The following is a 20,504-nucleotide window of genomic DNA, read 5'->3' on the forward strand; positions in this document are numbered from 1 at the left end:
CGCATAAATACACCAAGTCTCTGAATAAGATGTAACTATCGGCAAAATGTTCAAGCTGGTCGCAACACAGATATTGCAAATAACAAATGTCAAGAAATGCAAAATGCGTGCATTCCAAGTCAACTTACTTGTGCAGCCACGAATAAGATCGTTGGGATCACCGTAGTAGGAATCCTTGCAAATGCAGGTTGCTCTGTGGCTAATGGCGTGGCAAACAGCGTTTGGACCACACTGAGTGTTGATGCAAACATCTGTAAAGAGGATGGAAGATGATGTTATAAAACACAGTGGCATAAATTACAAATAACAAGTATACAAAGATATAAAGACTCCAAACTTAGTGAATCAAGTTAAGCATAGTACACACTCTTTGTGTGTACCTGTGTCTTTTTTGGCAAATAAAAATGCTAGGTGGCAGCCAACAATCTTTTTTTTTCTTGGTTTTAAGTACACCATAATTAATCTGGAGAAAAATAAGATTAAAATTGGATTGAAGTTGTTCATTACTCGAGGCACTTCTACTAGATAAGAGTCATGGGAGTAGCACCAGTTTTGAGATATCTGTCCTGAGAATCAGTGAAAAAATAAGCTGGTGATTTGTTTTGCGTTGCAATGCTTATGGAAGGATTTGTCGGAAACTGCATGAAATGCCAATGCATTCAGCTACTTCGGAACTAGCACTAGTCTCTGCATTCCTACATGCTTTAGTCACTAACTGGCTTTGATTAAACATTTGTAATGTGTGCAGTTATATCATTTAAAATGTTAGTTAGCTAGAATTAGTTAATTAGAGAGCTTACTAGAGACTAGAGATCACAGTATAATTTCTGATGCCTGCCACTGCTATAAATTTCGGTCACCAAAAACTGTAAATCTGTCCTGAATCACCAGTCTTTAATAACTGCAAACAGCTTCTGGCAAACCATTTAGTGTTGACTGCTCTCTCTTTCTTTGAACTTTGTGGTGAAGGCACTGGCAAATGGTGTGCCTTCTGGCCTGTCAATGAAAAGTTAAGTCATGCTGTTTTTGAACCATGATGTAAAACCATACCGTGTTCATTAATAACAAGGCTAAAAATTTCAAGACTGTTGCAAAAATCGTGTCGCATTCAATCACTCATGGTGCAACGACACTCACAATCTTGCGTATCAGTGTTCTACAGGCAACACTGCTTAGACTACCTACTTAAGAAAATGACATGCCATTGTTACAACTTAACTGTTTCTGCTACTTTGTGACTTAAACTTACACGTAGAGACAACAAATTATACAGGTGTAAATAAAATTGTACCTTGGCATTTGCGGGTGTTGTCTTGGCTGACCACGCAAGCAGCATTAGGATTGCAAGCATCATCCGTTTCACAGATGGTTCCAGCTGTTTGAAAAAAAAGAGAGAAAGAAAAAGAATGGCACAAGTTAGTAAAATTGCAGGAGGTTTGCTTGTAGCATCAGTACGTTGGGCAGAACTTAACAAGAAAAATCTAACTCTGCTAAATTTACCCAGCAGATAAGTAATTGCGCTGCTTTTTTCATACTCACAAGTTTTAACTGAAAACACTTGCAGAGTGAATACGCCGTTTCATACACTGCAGGCAACGCTACAATGGCTAGAGGGACTCCTCTCATTGCTTGCATTTGTGACCATAAAATAGCGTGTCACATAATAAAGAAAGATATAGGTACGCATCACGTAACTTGATGTAACATTAGGTCTCATACTTTTATGTCATGAAATATGACGTACGTATTTATTAGATGGAACGTGTTGCAGATCTGAACAAGTGAACTGACATGCTTCAGTGACCAGCAGTCAGAGTGCACTGCTTTCACTTGCGATCAAATCATAGTATATGACATAGTGGAAGCACAAAGGTGGCCAAACAATATGCAATTTGATGTAACCTGATGTCTGCAAGTTGTAGTTGTAATATGTGAAGTAGTTATTTCGTAAAACGTGTCGCAGATTAGAAACAGCTGGCACTGCAAAATGCCCAGAGATGCTGCTCCAATCGTTCTACTTGCATAGCTTCCATAGCATTGCCTGCTAAGTATGAAACACAGTATAGAATTTATGCAGACGTCACGGTGCAAAGCAAATGCACCAGATAAATTCAAGCGCCTTCCAACTGCTTTGCTGAAAACAACTTCAACAAGCATTAGAAGTGGCACAAAGCATTTGTCGAACTTTGCCGAGTCAAGGTTGTGTCACAGACGATTACCATACACTGCAGGCTAGACTGAAGGGCTAATTGACAGAGCATTAAATTGTGGTTTGCCATCTCATACTTTTTCTTGTCTATACAATTCCCACGCCAGCATTTGCAACAGGTGTCAACTTGCCTCTTGGTGGTGTGCAGCCAATCTCCAAGTCGCCAGGGTCACCTTGGAATCCTTGTATGCACTGGCAGACGCCGACCCTGTTCTCCACAGTACAGGCTGCATTTGGTCCGCAAACTCTGTCTTCGCAGGGACCTATGAGTGAAAATTTATCGACGGTTCAAATGAGGGTAACAAACACCTTCGTGGATCCCAAAGTAACAGAATCCCAAATTCTCTAGGTGTTTCTTTAAAAAACAAAACTTTGTGTAGTACCCTCTGTTGTCAGAGAACGCTGTATGAACATCTGAAGATAAGTGCATGACATAAGAGACAAATTATGATACAAAGGTTCCGAGAGACTGGCGGCAATCTACCAAATTTAGCATTAAAAAGCTTATGTGTAAAAGGCACACTTGCAGAATGCAACGTGGCAATTTCAGTATAGTGCCAGACCAAAACTATAAAGATAATTCCGAAATAGAGCAGCTGTGCTTTCTTAGCTTGTGCAAATATCAATTTCTGGGTTCGAACTGAAGTCGAAGGGAATAGTAATTAGCATCAAATAATCTCTAAGGCAATAGTGGTGGGATTTGCATAAAACCTTGACGTAAGTGCCAGATGCTGACAAATGTAAACAAAAAAAAAAATGATTCTTTGCTTGCCAAGAAGGAAAAAGATTCATCTCTGAAGTTAGTTTATATTCAAAGTGCCATTATTCAGATATTTTCTTCGCGCGACAGTTTCCAACTTCCCGTAACAGTTTACCGTCCACTGCCGTGCCTGCCTTGGCTGTTAGGCATACTCAGTGCTGTTTTGCTGGGTGTCAGCCACCAAACTTACTGTTTAGTGCCGCACCGTAAATTTTTTTCAAATTTGAAATTTCACAGTAAAATCGTAGTGCAGGTTATATGCTAATATCGACTTAGGTGTGGTTTCACAGCAGCACATGCTGAGCTGCCGTGAAACCACCTTTAGAGCAATGTTCTTTGGCATCAGTGTCGCCGACGAGGTAGGAAATAGAGACACTTTTGAAAATACAACATGGACAATTTACGCATCCAGGAATGGAGACTGTTTTTACAAAGAGGGAAGTGTCGTATGCAGTTACTTCCGCAAATGAAATGCACATTTTTTTCCCCCGGGGCGTTTTAATTGGGGGTGCAGCTTATAGGCAGAAAAAAAATATGCTTACTCGTTCGTTTCGAGTGCACTGAAAGCTTCGAATACTGAAATTCGAACTGAAGTGAATATTGAATAGTGTAATATTCGATCAAATATACGAATATATTGAATATTCGCACAACCCTACTGCTTATACTAACTTACACAGTCCAGCCACTTAACAGTGCATACCATAACCTTTCACTTAATTCGTTGTCTATTAGTGAATTACTTGTCAATATATTCCTATATTAAAGCTACGCATGACTTGTGAGGCATATGAAAGTGGAGGCTTGTAGCTTTGCTCTTACAACCCTTGGGATACTTAACATGCACAGAAGCCTGAGCCCACAAGCAGCTTTGCATTCTGATATGATCGGAACCTGGCCAACATAACTTGTAATCAAACCTGTAAGCTTTCTTCTGACAGCGGATAGCCACAGGCAATGAGGTACTACTGCAGTTGTGTTAGAGGTAACTCATCCGCGAGGCATGCAAGCAGCCAACTCACGGATGCAATGTCGGCGGTTGTCGATTCCAGGCACGCAAACACTGAGAGGCCCACAGTCATGATCCGTGTTGCAGACAACAGGTGGGATGGGAGGGGTGAAGGTCGTGGCCGGGATGGGCGGCAGCACTGGCGGTGGAGGTACGTCACCGCCACCTCCTCCTGGTATCACCGTATCCGGTCCCCGAGGAGCTGAATCGATAAACAGTGAGGCACAGGATCAGTTCCTCGTGCTCTTGCTCATGCTGCTGAAACAGTTCTAGTGTGCCTACGTACCCTGCGTACATCTTGAAGTATGCGCGAAGGCAGCGTGAAAGAACAAGATTCATTGCTGTGAATGAAGCTGGTTGGCACGACCACTGTTTTAAAGAGTTCACTTTGTGGAATACAAGTCTGGACAGACACAGCGCTAGTGTGGTGCACACAGCATGAAGCATGCATTGTGCGCATTATAATACTACTAATTTTACGCAATTCAAACAAGATAGAGGTTCACAGGAAGATGAAGGCTTGAGGTGACCCACAGTGGTTCGAACAAAGGATGTCCTCGGAGCCAACGATTTCCAATACATGATAACTACGGTTATCAACAGAGGTTGAACAAGAGGATTATAATGATATGCGACCAATTCATACTGGATGTCTTGCACCACCTTCGCCTCCTCTTTTATTCCACATGTAGTGCACTTTTGAAATGAACAAACGTCAAGTATCAGGTATGAATTCATATGTTGAAGTAAGAGCAAAGGCGAGCGAAAGACAGCCTGTTAATAATCCTTTTGCATCAATGCATAATTCATTATTCCTCAGACAACTAAACTTCAAACAGGCACATCATGCATTATAAGTTCAACAAGAAATTGATTGTGCTGCATTATATAGATTTGCATGTACCTGATGGCAACTGACTTCAATACGAAGCTCGAAGCTGGATGCCTAAAGCAAGAAAATGCTTAGATCTAGTGTCCTTTCTGGCAAAGTTCAGGCTCTAGGCAAGTGTGACCAAATGTTTATTGCCACACTGAAAATATCTACTGTGATCTTTCTCCGACTAGATGGGACTTTTGCGAGATCCTCAGTTTCAAGCACACTATAAATTATTATACCGCAAAGTGTCATTGCTCATGGGGTTCTTGCAAAAAATACTAAAACAAGGAGAAAACAACAAACTTACTGCAGGCAAATAGTGGATTTCCGATCATTCCATCTGGGCAGATGCATTTGAAACTGCCAAAGGTGTTGAAGCAACTAGCGTCGGTGCCACAGATGCTGCCAGTACCAAGGCATTCATCGATGTCTGAAAGAGGAGAGGGTTAAGCATTGTAGTTATGAAACAATGCTATTGAATTCACGTTGCCATGCCCTACAATGCTTAATTGACAAGCACCTGCATCTAGACAGACATGTGATAATTATGCTGCACATATGCTTCTGTGATTGTTATAGCTACTGATCAATGTCCCCTAGGTAGCATAAAAATGAGAAATTGGCCACTGAATTTAACCAATGAGCAAATATAAAGAAATATGCTTAGTGAAAAATTGCATACAGCTATACTGAGCTTGTGATCTCTGCATATGCTTTGCATGCATGACGTGCTTTGCATGCAAGCTTGTTTGCCCACAGAATTTTACAAGATGCTCTCTACAGTGAGACAACAATATGAAACATGACTAGAAAGAATCCATGTTCTGTGCATCTCCACTTAAAAATTTCAACAATGAATATAACTGTGCAGCTTAGAATGACCTTAGCATGACTGGTTCAAGACATATGCAGTATGACTTGATAGTAAGACTTTTTGAAGCCACCTCCTAAGTCAAAACATGTTCATGGCCGGTTGAGACCAGAATACTAACTCTGGTAGATATGCCTATACTATGCCTCATATGAAGCCTAATTGTAAGCCTGTTGATGGTTGAGTGCAGAGTACTAACTCAAATAACAATGTTACGGCTAGTACAAAGCTTAATAAAGCTGACACTAAGAAAATGCTGATACTATGCCTAATACTAAGCTATATAACACTAATAATAAGCCAATACCATGCCTGTTGATGGTTGAACCCAGAATACTAACTCCTTCCTACCGAATAACGCAAGTCCAGAGCACTTAAGGATGCATTTTATCTGAAGAGCAACAAGTATTTGCACGTTATTGCAGCATCCACTACACTCACCGTCACACCGAATAAATGGATTCCCTTGCAATCCCGCTGGACAGCGGCATTCCAGTTTGTCACCCGTTTCATGGCACTGGGCATTACTTCCGCAAGTGGTGGCGGTGCAGCGTGGCTTGTCTTGAGCTGAGAACACAATTGGCTGTGTCACTGCAGTGACCTACATGCACAAGACTGGCATGCACTGTATCTCGTAGGTGACTTAACGCTGCTTCAGTAACTTTCTGAGCTGCTTGCCTTGAAGCCTTAGACATAAATGCGCTACACAGAAACGTAGAAGCATGCTTCCTGGTTATACAATGCCAGAGCAAGATAGCAAGGTGGGCGAGTTGGTTAGGAATCATCATACTTTTGGTAAGAGTGCAAAAGCAACACGGACAAAAGGAAGAAAAACATGACAACACAGCGGTGTGTTGTCGTGTTTTGCTTTCTTTTGTCGTATTTCTTTTGTTCTCTTACCAAGAGATACAATGCCAATCCCAAAATACAGATCAAGAACTAACTGACATCTAAAGGCCCACGATTAAGCTATAGTGCAGAACTCTTTTCCATTCTGGATATAAAAACAACAGGTTCTACATATGCATAAGAACCTCACTGACACATTCATAGTGGTGGACAATATGAAAACTACCTTATTCGATTGTATCATACAATACATTTTTCTGAACAGTGTTTTCTTCTCTCACTATTTGGTTTATCGATTCCAAAGCAACACCAATGGCTACGAGACGCACTGTAGCGGAGGGCTGCACATTAATTTCAACCACCCGGGGTTCTTTAATTGTGCGCCTAAATCTAAAGTTCACAAGCGTTCTTGCATTTCACCGCCATCGAAATCTGGTTACTGCGACCGGGGATTGAACCTGTGACTTCTTGCTCAGCTGTGACATGCCATAGCCACTGAGATGCCCTTTAGGGTTTCTTCTCACATTTCTTTCTGAGTGACTACAGAGAAGGTTCTACAGCAGTTCAGTCCTAAGATTCATACTGCGACTTGTGCTGGTTACGCAGGCCAGTTCTTGGGAGGCGGAACCCAACAACATCATACAGCTGCACACTCTCAAGCAAAGAAGTGCCGTCGCTTGTCCAAGCTAAAGCACTGCAAGACCGAGTGCTGCAACTTATTACGGAAGTATTGTACTGGACAGTGAAATGCTATGATCTGGTCCAAGGTAAACTGTGGTAAGCACTCACTGCAGCCCGTGTACGGATTTCCGTAGAGTCCAGGGTTGCAGACGCACTTGTTGTGTACGGCGTACATACAGTGTGCCCCAACTCCGCATCCTGGACTGCACGTAGGTGGCAGTATAGCTGCAGGAAAACAGACAATGTGGTAAACATTTTGTTTAGCTGCTTTCATCTAATCAGTTTTCCATATTCCACACTTCCTCATTGAACCCACAGTCATGAACAGGAAGACGATAAACTTGCTTACGTGGAACACACATGACCTCCGAGTTGCCCAAGAAGTACGGTAGGCAGACGCAGGTGCCGGTCTGTTCGTCACAGCGTGCTCCAATGCCGCACTGAATGTTCTTGCATCGATCTGATAAAGCAAAGAGAAAAGTAAACAGCTCACTTTCAAGTAATAGCGAATTGAAAGAATAGTTGAAAATATGTCATTTGAGTGTCAACAAACCTATGCAGTAGCCAGCAGCACACTCCTGGCCTTTCGGGCAAGGCCTGGATTCTGAACAGTGCGACTCTGTGTATGCAAATAAAATAAAATAAATAAATCTTAGTTGCACGCATACTGAAGAGGTGACAATGAATGACACTGCTTCAGTGACGCAATAGGATGGTTAATTCTATCATTATGGCAACCTCATTGAATAAGCTTCCAGCAAACACCCTGCTCACTACTCAAGAGCATCACCTGACGATGTGAATGAAAATGCTAGCATTGTAAGCATGAAACAGGCATGCACATTAACCTACTCCAGAGATGAGTTGGTGCCCAAGTAAGATGAGTGCAAAGTAATAATTGCCACAGTTAAAAAAGAAAATATTATTCACTGTGATACTAAGGCATTAAGGTTTTGTAAAATAATGAGGCCTTTCTGCAAGACCAGAATTTTTTTGATGCCGTGCAAGGCCAGCTAGAATGACACAGCAAACAGCACCTTCCTGTAGTTTCACTATATAAATAATGGTTCTCAGAAGCTAGTTCTTGTATCTACATTCCACATAGTGTGTAGGGTTTCCGTTAAAAGTTTATGGGCCATGGAACTGTAGAGAAAGCTCAATATTTCTGCAGCCTGGGTATGTAGACTGGAATTTTGATTTCCAGCTTGTGAAAGTATATGCAAATATACTATTGTATGGCTTTACTGCCTTCGGGCCCAAGCTACTCGGAATTTCTACCCTCAGGAAACCCATGGTCCGTAAACTTTTGATGCCAGTGGAACATTTAAAGGCTTGATAAAACTGACTGATTGTTTGACTGGTGGATTGATTTATTTAACATGACGACTTGCGTACCAGGTGAGCATTCTCCTCCCTCCCATGGGTTTCCACGGAAGCCTTCGAAGCATTTGCAGACACCCTCGTTTCTCGAGTTGACAATGCAGTGTGCATTGGTGCCACACCAGACCTTGGAGCATGCTGAGAAAATAAAAAAGAAGAGATGGAGAGCACTTGAGTGATTACTGCTAAAGACATAAAAAATTTTAATTTCAATTTTACTGCCTAGAGTATACAATACATTCACGATAAAGGACTATGCAATCACAAGCACAAAATAAGCAGAATATCCTAAACCTAAGCCATGCACATATCTTATTGCAGAGACACAAAGGTAAGGTTGACACTGCTCTATTATGGAAATGCAGCAGATACTTCACGATAAAGCCAATTCTAGCTAATTAAATTAGATGTTCTAGGGACTGCTGAGTCTTGTTCGATTTATCTAAAGTTTCATAAGGTATGACCCAGAACAGAATAATGGTTATAACATAAACAGGCATGCACACCTAGTCATGCTTGAACAGATATATATATATCACCAGAAACAGGTTTACGAACTGACACAGACACACCACTCTTTTGTCGAGGAAAAGCCTTATTTAGTACACAATTCATACGAAACGAAAGTAAGGCGACAGGACAGACCGCTTCCTCGACGCAAGAATGTTTCACCAACCAGCCCAAGCAGCTACTCTGTTACAGACGCACCACCCCAGTTGTGGTGAGCTGGTGACACTATTCTGCAGTGGCGCCCGCCAACACACAACACAGCTTAAATATAAAATGTGGGCGTGTTTGAACTCTTCATTCCTTATAAGTGTCCCAATTCGGCATTTTTGGCCACGCTCCTCTGACTTCAGAAGCGAAATTGTTCCAAATGAATGAAATCTACATTTGAGTTATTTAGATTATGCTGCTTTAGGATTCACTGGAAACATAGCAGGCGAACCAGGATTTTGAGACTAGTTTAAGTTAACCAGAATTTTGAAATATCCAAGTTTGGGCCACAGCAAGTTTACTGTAGCTTGTTTTACACACAACACATTGTTGCCACATGCTCACATGTGTGCAGAACACTATGTGCCCGCTCTTATTGAATATATTCTGCATCCTAATCCTCACTTCTTAGTCCTCATTACATTGTTAGTAGTCGATACAACACACAGTAATGTGCAGAGAAGTCGGTAACATGAGAATAAGAGCTTTAGATTGTGACTTACGTGATTGGCAACCCTGTTCAAGGTTGTATGGATCACCTTCGTAGCCAGGCCGGCACCAGCACGTTGGTTTGTGGTCCTTCGGTTCGCAGTAAGCGTTTGGACCGCACTCGGATGTAACACAAGGATCTGAAGAGCAATGGAGGGCAACACAATGACGGGATCATGCACAATAACTTAATACTTCCTATAAAAATGTGAAAATTGATGTGAAAAATGTGAAAAGGGAAGCAACTCACCAAAGCAAGTGGCCCCTTTTGCTTCGCAGACAGCGTTGCGAGGACACTGGTCGTCCGACCTGCAGGCAGCTGATCCTTGGCCTGCGGAAAAAAAAAAAAAAAAAAAAGCCACCGTTTTAGCGAGACAAGCTTAGGACAGGGCACAAGTTGAGCGATGCGGAGAGCAGCGACAAAGCAATCTGACATACATCCAACTCCAAATGGGTCGCCTGTGGTTCCCGGCGGACACTCGCACTGGAATCCACCGATGACGTTGATGCAGATGGCTCCAACTCCACATGGGCCGTTCGGGTCGATCGGAAGGTTCGACGTACATTCGTTCACATCTGCAAAAAATGCCCGGACCAGAATAATGAACTTGAGTTTTTTTCTGAAGACAACATAAGCAAGAGAAAAAATTATGTGCAAAAAGAAATGCGGTTCTGCTTATTAAGCAGCCACTGTTTAGCTGCAATGTGAGACTTGTGGTAAATCTTGAAGAGAAAACCAGTGATAGACTCGAAAAAATAAACTGAGTGGTAGCGAGGTTAGTTAGCAATAAGCTCATTCAAATGGCAGAATGACATAAGTGAAAACAACAGAGATGACCAACACATTTCTGCAATTGCTTTTTGCTTGTCTTCGTCTATGTTGAACAACCAGATCTCAAGAGACCCAAGAACTCATTTTGTTGGTACATTTTTTTTAACCCCCCCCCCCTTCGTTCGCTTTCAGTTTGCAGCAACAGAGTGCCATACGAGGGTATTGTCCGTCACGCATACCACATGGTATATTTTGGCGAGCAGTACAGATTCTTTGTAAATTAACTCCACTAAAGGCAAATACTAGTGTCATCAGTGTCAAGCTTACCCCAGCAGCCAGTCTGTGGGTTACCAGTGCAACCAGGGTTACATTGGCACTGAGGTCCTGCCGGCGTGATGGCACATGTCGCATACTGGCCACACTGAATCCAAGCACAAGGATCTGCATGGCGAGAAAGATTTCTCATGAAGCATCTCAGGTCCTCACTCCTCAATCGCAGCAGCTCACACATTCGAACCACAATTGAAGCAAGCAATATGGCACCGAATAAAAACAATTTATTCCTCGTATGGTTTTCGTCTTTCTAGCTCAGTAACTTGCACGTTACTACTATCTTCAGTGAATGCATCTTGGCTGTTCTGTCATTCCTATAAACTGCTTCATAGGTGACACTGTCAATAACACAAAGTGCGTGAACAAAGTGCCACAATATAAAAAAGATAAACACTGCGAAGAATGCTCACCTTTGCAAGAGTCGCCTTCCATTATGTACGGAGGAAGACACTGACACTGTCCACGAACGCAGTTCTCGTTCGACGGGCAGTCTGGGTCGTTCCGGCAGCGAATGCCTAAAGTGAAAGACAGCTTTGTGATGACGTTGAAGCATGGGGCATGTGTATATATTTTGAGGCCAAAAACAAGCGCAACAGACATTGCTCACAGTCGAAGACTACAAAGACTGCACACAGAATTACGCGGTGAGGCAGGCGAAATTGTGTGCCACAATTAAGGTAAAAGGCTGTTCAAGTCAATGCAAACCCCCAGGGACAACCGATTTTTGAATGATCAGTACAGTTTCAATTAGCCAAAGCTTATGTCCAAAAGAGAACTATGGGACATTGCAGGAACAGATATGTACATGAAATAATGTTCTGTAATTCGAAACAATTTATGACTGGCCACCACTGGGCTCCAGGTAGGACAGAAATGACAGGGTCACTGCATCCACAATTGCGTGACAGGCCAGTAATGTCAGTTTTGTAGTGCTGCCCGTCAACATACGCAACAGCCTGAATCTCAAACATGGGCACGTTTTGACTATCCATGCCTCATGATTATGTCCTCAGTTGTTTTGGCGTGGCTTTAAAATGCACTGGAAACATATTGGGCCAGCAAAAATATTGAGAATAGTTGAATGTGTCTAGTAACTGTGGCAATAATAGCATATGTGCTGGCTTTCAGTCAAAGCATTGTAGGAAAAAAAAAAAAAAAAAAAAAAAAACATGAGAGAAGCTTACGAATGGGTGAACAGCCTTGTCGAGGATTTCCAGTATATCCCGGTGCACAAAGACATTGGTACGTTCCCACTGCATCACGGCACTGGGCGTTGGCACCACACGGTGAATACTCGCTGATCTCTTCACATTCATTGATATCTGGAAACACAATGCAAAACTGTCAGCTCTGCAGTACTTTCTCGCGTAGGTGTGATGAGAATAAGTGTTGATGTCACTGCGACTCACTTCGGCAAAACCCAGTGGCCTCTAGAGTGAATCCCTTCGGGCAGATGCAGAAGCCGTAGCTCGGGCCAGTGAAAATGCACTCCTGGTTCTCGGGGCACGGGTTTGTGGTCGAGCAGTTTCGACTGACCACTGCGTATAAGAAATGGGGGAAAAAGATAGTTTTAATTTGAGAATACTATGTATAGCACAGGTGATCAAACAAGTGGGGTTCTCGTTAAGGGAGCATACGGCACACCTATGCTTACTTTAAATTTGCACTTCATGCACACTTTGTTTTATGGTGAATGTCATAAGCATTTGGTGTAGTTGTAGTCATAGAAAAAGAGGAGCTCTACACACAATCACAAAGACAAAAAGTATTAACCACAGACAACACCGTTATACATACTTGTGCACTCCTCCTTTTAGCCAACCTTTCAATTTCACTGTACAATAAGCCATCCAAGCAAACTAGTAATGAAAAATGCAGGGAAACTCTGTTGAGCAGATATAAGGCTTTTACTTGTGTACTTTGAGACTCGGTCAAATAAGGAAAAAATCAAAAGACAAAATATAGTAACACCTGAACATTAACAACCAACAAATTAATAAGTGCACAGTACAGAATTCTAATAACTGTATGCGACACATGAACCTCAAATATAAAGTGTGAACAGGTCGCAGACATCAACATTGTCCGCATTTCCCTCATTTCAGAATAACTTGAGTGCAGGCAAATTCGGTCACAGTTTGTGTTTCAGTGATAAATTAATTATGTCAGCATTACTTGCGACATCTCCAAGCTGTCAGTAACACAGAGCACTGAGTTTAAAGTGACAAGCATGAGCTTACTGATGCAGTACTCTCCCTCCTGAACAAAGGGATGCTTGCAGCCGCAGACTCCCTTCTGGTAACGGTCCTTGATGCAGATAGTGTTTCCAGGGCATTGACTGTCTTTCTGACAATCGATCTGCTCCGGGTAGCAGGAAGTGTACGGGTCGCCGACGTGGCCGCGTGGGCACTGGCACAGATAGCTGCCCTCCAGGTTCATGCAGAAGGCACTCGGGCCACAAGGGGAGCTGGCTTTGAACTCCGAGCATTCGTTGATATCTGCAACAACAAATATTGAAAGACACTTAAGTTAAAGATAAAATGCTGATTCCTATAGTAAAATATCCGGTAGTGGGATTGGGGGAGAGAGTGAGAGAAAGCAAGGACCCATGCAAATGCAAGACAATGCTGAAATAGTTTAGAACAGAAGCTGAACCTAACCAATATACTTATGTGTCATTCTTTGCATGCTGCTTTTAAGAGAACAAGTGGCATGCATAAATATGACTGTGAGATTTAGTATTCACTTTTCTCTTTCCTAGAAGTTAAGTGGCACACTCAGCACAATTGATTGTCATGACATTCAGCAGTAAAGGAATGTTTGTATTGACTCAAGCCTTGGTGCTTCTCTGTTCAGCATGCTGTCAGCAAGACATAGGCTACTTGTTGATTGCAGTGTTGTATTCACTGGACAAGCGAGGGAAAGAGCATGATCTTTTTGAGGTTAACAGCATGGGACTGAAAAAGTGAAAAAAAGTCGAATTCTTTTCTATATGGTTTGAAATTTGAGATATTGCTACAATTTCATGGAAAACATCCTATAAATTATGCACATAATTTGTGTTTCATCAGCATCCCTCGGCTAGGTGATCGCCATGTGCTTTAAGGAGTGCAACCATCTGTAATCAAAATTACTCTCACTTACCCCTGCATCTAGCAATCGAGGTGTCATATGTGAAGCCTCGCCGACACACGCACTGGCTGCGTCCATCCACCGATATACACTCCTCGTGTGGAGGGCATGGACGGGCAGTTGAGCAGCCATGGATGACTTGTTGTTCTGCAGAAATGCAAGCACCATCAGCAAATTCCAGTTAAATGTTCAGAATATTTGGCAACATAAAAGCAGGTTCTGCCGAGCCACAACTCTTGATAGACATATGACAGGTAGTCACAGCAAGGTAGATACAAATTACATCTGATCACAGTCGGAATAGCATAATGATGGAAAATAAACAAGCCAAATTGCCTCACCTTTTGCCAAGCACCCTCTGAAGGGGTCACCTTCGAATCCATGTGGGCACACACACTCGAAACTTCCAGGCAGGTTGCGGCAGAGGGCACCCTGGCCACAAGGTTGGGTTCCAGCACATTCATCGATGTCTGCACCGAGAGAATTTGCGACCAGGTTGTTGACAACTCATTAAAAGAAAAGACACAATCTTTACAGCAAGCCAAGTTCTCTAAAAGCTCTGGTTCAAGATATTAGAAGCAACATCACTTCAATACCAACGCCCATAAGCTGGGAAGTTGTCAAAAGGTTAAAAGAAACACTACTGCACAATCAGCTAATTTCTTTACTCACTAACTGATGGGTTTTAGCATCCAAAACCAACATCCATGGCATTAAACATAGAGGGTGAGGCGCTCTGAATTATTTTCAGCTGCCTGGAATCTTTCAACGTGAACCTAAACCTAAAGAGATGGGTGTTACCATGCTCCATCTTTACTAGCACAGCTGCCAAGGCCGGATATCGAGTCTGTGACTTCACGCTCAGCAGCATCGCACCACAGCCACTAAGCCACTGAATTAAGTTAGCAGCAGCTGCAGCAAGAAATGAAAAGCTGCTCACCAACACAACCAGGAAGACTGTTGCTTTGACCGGTGAAACCGTGAGCACAGACGCAAATTGGCTGGCCTGCATGGTCGAGCTGGCATTTCGCATGTGTGCCGCAGAAGATATCTTCGCAGGGATCTGTCCGAAGGAGAGCAAAGAACAGTATGTAAGCATGAAAACACTTTCTACGGTACGTGTTTCGATATATTGGGAAAAAGAAATAAATTGTTACATCAACTTACGTCGGCACTCATTTCCGAAGTTGGGTGACGGACAGTAGCACTGGTGATCCCTGCAGACAGCATGGCCGGGGCAGGCATCATCTCGATCGCACTGGACAACTTGAACACCTGAAGAAAGAAAGAAAGAAAAAAAAAAAAACAAGAATATTTGAGCTGCTTCCTTACGAAAGTCTGAGCTGTTAACTGGAATTCGCAGCATTTCTTTATTCCGAGTTCACTAACAATCCTCCTTGATCTCATATGCCCAAAGCAGCCCACGAGAGAGTAGTCCTTCAAAGCAAAAACAATGAAGCCAAGAAGCTGAGGACAAAGTGGGCAAATGATTGGTGCCAAGGTGAAGAAACTCAAAGAAAACTGCGATCCCACATTTAAATGGAAGCGACGGAAAAACTACAGCAATTTTACCTACTGGAGGGTCAAGCAAACAGTTTCGTTCTGAAATATTCATTGCTCTATTCACAATGTACAGTATCTTGCCACGGGTGTGATAAACGTCAGTTTATGATGTAGTAACAAAAGAACACCAAATGCAAAGCTCTGCAAAAATGAACAGTACATAATAGCTTACAACGGACAGTCGGGTCTCCCGATGTTCCTGGGGGGCACCTGCAGTGGTAGCTCCCAGGCGTGTTCGTGCAGACAGCAGATATTCCACACTTGCCGTTCGGTCCAAACGTTTGGGCGCATTCGTTGATATCTGCGCATCACAGCGTTCAAAGTATTATTATAGCGTAGTTTACTGGCGCCAACTCATCGTAGGCAGGAAAGGTGCATTTTATTTAGCCGTGACAGGAAACAACAAAAGGCTCGCGATATGAAATCAACGCCGTGACTACAAGTTCACCAGATGTGAAGCACATAAGCAGCCGGTACTAAGAGTTTTAGTTATAGGCGTAGTGGTATCGAAGACTGAGCGGTGGCGTTACAACACATCAGGATCATGAACACTACACTACGCGGGCATACACACGTAGAGGTACCAACGGTACTTCGAATGAGCCCGCCCAAAGGGGGAAAACCGAAACTGCATAAGCAAGGTACAAATACTGCGATTCGCCACAAAGCTAACTCCTTAAAAGCACACTCATTGATTCAAGTAGCACAGTACCGCATACAGACACACAAGGAAACAGCGATTGCCTGTTTTACAGGTCCAAACGAACACAAAAGCCAGCCAAGCTTTCAAAGAAGCGAAACTTTACACCGCCATTCCAGCCATTCATCGCAGGCACAGTGTTTCCTGTCGATTTTACGTATTCCGTCATCAGCAGAAACAATATAAGTTTTTCGTTAGGACTGCAGCAGTACGCATACGCCGAGTTAAAGTACGTTATTATTAAGGCTTATAACTCTTTTTTATTTGTAGCGACCGCCGTACGTCGCAGTTTCGAACGCAGTTGCCTTGGTGGCGCAGCAAAGCCGATGTCATTCGTCTCAGACACGACGCAAGATAACTTGCTCGTGGCTTCGAAATGCCGCAAATAAACGAATGAACTTTCAGCTGAAAACAATGTCCAAAATTATTTGCTGGTGCGCTCTCCAGCTAAAACAATCGCGATAATGTTGTCTTACGAAAAACAATACAGTGAAATATTTTGCAAGTAAGCTTCACCGCAGAGCGCAATGCCGCCTCGCTTTGCGGAGAAGCTCGCTTGCAGAACTCGCTTGCCAAGTGTAGGGGATTTCCCGTTTGACAATAAATAAATAAATAAATAAATAAATAAATAAATAAATAAATAAATAAATAAATAAATAAATAAATAATGAAAATAAAATAAATAAATAAAAATAACAAACATTGTCAGCTAGCTGTCATACACTGCAATAGCATTGTTCATCAATCACGAGAAACTCATGCGTTGAAGAACGCTGTTCGGTATTCAATGCCATCGCATCGAAAATGCCCCAAGGAACTCCGTCAGAATTAACGTCAATCATCGGGCGCTGTTGTTTTCAATATACTATAGGCTTCTCCGCGCTCAGTGGTACCAAGTTGATGCGTTGAGAGGGCATCTATGAGGAATTTCTCGCCACATAGCCTCCAAGAAACATCAAGGAAATGTTGCGTACACCAAGACTGGGTACAACAAGAGCAATAAATGCTTTAGCATTTAGAACGGCCAACGTATACACTTGCGCATGCGCACTGACCGTGACAGCGCACACGTCCGTTGCCAGAGTAACCCGGAGGGCAGGAGCAGGTGAAGCTTCCCAGGGTGTTGGCGCACAGCGCGCCCTGTCCGCAGAGCCCGCTGGGCCCGAGCAGTCGGTCGCACTCGTTGACGTCCTCGCAGAAGCGGAACGGGTCGCCCGTGAATCCCGGCGGGCACGAGCATCGGTAGCTGCCCGGGGTGTTGCTGCACAGCGCGCCTTGGCCGCACAGACCCGAAGGGCCCTGGTGCACGCTGCACTCGTCCACGTCTGCGTGGGGAAAGGGAGACGCCGAACTCAGTCGAGTACGTCGAGTGCGCTCGAATGCCTCGCTATGTTTTCCCGTAAGTACATATTCACCCCAACCCCAACACAATATAGACAACAAGCTGCATAGACCAGCAGAAGAAGACACGTGCGCTCGTGACGTCACGCTCTTTCCATCGGCTGTAGAGAGCACCTCCTCTCTGGAGTGTCGCGTGTGCTTCGAAGCAGTCTAGAGGCAAGTCTAGATGACACCATGGCGACGTCCCAGGGAGATCTTGATGAAAAGGTCGCAGACTACAGAAAAATGACGTCATTCATCCGGAAGAAGACGCGTGCTAAATACATTAGCTCATCCATCCGCTTAAATTTGTAAAGAAGCGAATAAATGGAGCAGAGACCACCTAGACATATACTATCACCCACCATCACACCCTCCTCTCTTCTTTCCTCAGGCACTCTAGCCGGACTGTGCAGCGGTTGCTAAGCAACCGCTATCACAAGCCTCTACATCCTGTAGGCACCCAGCTTATTACTGGACAGACCTCCCGTTACGGTTCGTCAAGCTAGTTTGCAGCACCTGTGGTCTTCCATACTTTGTATTTCATAGCTGCACAAATGGCATATCTCGGGCGGGCCTTCAATGCAAGTGCAAGCGGTTCATCCGTGGGCTCACCTATGCATCCGGCGCGGATGTTGGACGGGTTGAAGGTGAAGCCGACTTCGCAGACGCAGGCAGCCTCCTTGCCGTTGGCCTGGCAGGTGGCGTGGCGGCCGCACTCTACCATGTCGCAGGGTGCTGTGAAGAAGGGGGTAGTAACATCAAGAAAGGGCTATCCAAACTTCTTCCTTATGTTTGAACACACGCATAACGCCATGCACGCTATGTCGAGGCATTTGCTTCCGCACATGAGTTTTTCTTTACGTGTCCTCTGCAAGAATCGCGTGCCCGTGACATAACCGATACACAGAAAGTCATTGACGTTAAGGTAAACGTTTAGTGAATCTGGCACGTTACTAGTCCGAGCATGTACCAGCGGCTTGTTCTAAAGATAAACTCTGGCATGTTTTCAACTCACACCGAGACGGCCACACAATTGGACGACAGCTAGCTGAATCGAAAAACGCACTGTGAAATAAATGCCCCCCAAAATTAGATAAATGTCCCCGAAAAGAAACCATTAATTCGCAATTAGGCGGCCCTTGCTAATCAGAAGTACATTATCAACCACAATGTACCCATACCTTCTACTGTTTTTACAGAGCGACGTGTCACTTACTGCTGTTCATTTCGAACTAACCGCAGCAGGGAAAAACTACAGTGCAAATGGACGGTTTGTTGACTGAACGCCTCACATACAAGCTGAACACAGAGAGGGATAATATACGACACTTCGCATGCTACTCACGATTTTCTGATCACTTATTGTGCCTTTGAACGTATATGCAAGAAGGCTGAAGAGTGAATGTAATATCCTTCTTTGAGATTCTAATGGCGTTGACGCGGCGATTTCACAGGAAAAAAAAAAAAAAAAAACGCATTCTGCGGCTTTCGCTTGATCCCAACCAGCGCTACGATTGTGCGTAAGGACACCGTGATGATGCATTCTGTTTACTTCCCGCTTGAGCATCCGGCAAATAAGTTAGACCGCAGCGCAGTTTTTTCATTGGCTTACCCTCGCGGTATACTGCGCGCAACTAGCAAAAGATGCACACTCACAGACGCACGCCTCCTTGGGGTTGCCGATGAGGTGTTCGGGGCAGTAGCAGCGGTAGCTGCCGTCCGTGTTGGCACACTTGGCGTTCTTGCCGCACGGGTTGGTCAGGCACTCGTTGACGTCTGCGCGCATGCGCACAAAGCGAGTGAGCATTTATCAGTGCGTTGCTGCTTCGACGCCTCCGGGTGTGTATACACCACACCGGCGTCAGAGCAGACCTTTCCGTGTCTTCAAAGAAAAAGGGCGCGTAGACTAAACGTATGGATAGTACTACGAGTATTAAATTACTTTGACACTACTTTAATGGTCTGCTTGTCAGCTGATCTACGCCAGTGAAAAGACTGAATCGGTGAGTGAACAAGGTAAATCTGTCAGCTGACGCTGTCAACCGATTTCTTCCCTTATTGGCTGTTCGATCGACTATTTTTTTTCTAAATATCCCATAAGAACAGCGCGCCGCTGTTGATTACAATCGCCGTATTCTAGCCCACAATGGGTAAACGGAATAATCGTGATCCCGGAGGCAAACAGTTTGAAAGTATACATCGCTTTCGGTGTGACCGAAACAGAGTAAGCTTTCCTAACGTGTCCCACTTCTTCGAGGGTCAGACAAAATTTAAGCTCTCGCTTTCTACAAACCTGCGTTGCCACTTCATCAGGAAAGTACCTGTGGCACCAAAAACGACCAGTAATGCCGTTGAAACTGCCTTATACATATTGGTAAAGTATAGTGTTATGAGTTATTGTTAAACTTAGAAAAAGAAAAGAACACAAACCAGAAGAACAAAGTAAGGACGAAAATTTCGTCATTTAGCGACTGCTCACCGAAACCTTCCATTAACAGTTCGCGGCAAAAATGAAACAAAACTAAGAGTTCTAGAAGGCACCGTCAAAGAGGTTCCTGTTTTGCAAAGGTGCGCGTTTGGCGGCATGTGCAGTCGACCACAAAATTTTACGGACAACGGGATCAGACAAAAAGCTGAACATCTCCGCAGCCTAACATCGCAGCCTGGCGTTCGCATTTCCAGCCTCCTCCCCTATATGTATATGCGAACAACACTGTGACGTACGGTTTTACCGGCTACTGTCACAGACTGCTCGGAAATTCAACGTTTTTCTGAGATC

General features: G+C 43.7%; 1 protein-coding gene across 1 annotated transcript in view; it reads right to left on the reverse strand.

The window, feature by feature from the left end:
• Positions 1-20,504, reverse strand: part of LOC119446510 (uncharacterized) — a 329,517-nt gene that overhangs the window by 65,596 nt on the left and 243,417 nt on the right. Inside the window, 26 exon segments of the mRNA XM_037710951.2 lie at positions 129-251; positions 1,292-1,375; positions 2,341-2,472; positions 3,992-4,180; positions 5,163-5,285; positions 6,168-6,293; positions 7,365-7,481; positions 7,606-7,716; positions 7,810-7,875; positions 8,652-8,774; positions 9,857-9,982; positions 10,093-10,173; positions 10,281-10,418; positions 10,942-11,055; positions 11,358-11,462; positions 12,132-12,269; positions 12,357-12,485; positions 13,188-13,445; positions 14,092-14,226; positions 14,421-14,549; positions 15,020-15,142; positions 15,247-15,354; positions 15,815-15,943; positions 17,398-17,667; positions 18,338-18,460; positions 19,382-19,501. Coding sequence (XP_037566879.1) covers positions 129-251; positions 1,292-1,375; positions 2,341-2,472; positions 3,992-4,180; positions 5,163-5,285; positions 6,168-6,293; positions 7,365-7,481; positions 7,606-7,716; positions 7,810-7,875; positions 8,652-8,774; positions 9,857-9,982; positions 10,093-10,173; positions 10,281-10,418; positions 10,942-11,055; positions 11,358-11,462; positions 12,132-12,269; positions 12,357-12,485; positions 13,188-13,445; positions 14,092-14,226; positions 14,421-14,549; positions 15,020-15,142; positions 15,247-15,354; positions 15,815-15,943; positions 17,398-17,667; positions 18,338-18,460; positions 19,382-19,501 — 3,420 coding nt within the window.

This window comes from Dermacentor silvarum, chromosome 3 (genome assembly GCF_013339745.2).
Source record: "Dermacentor silvarum isolate Dsil-2018 chromosome 3, BIME_Dsil_1.4, whole genome shotgun sequence".
NCBI lineage: Eukaryota > Metazoa > Arthropoda > Arachnida > Ixodida > Ixodidae > Dermacentor > Dermacentor silvarum.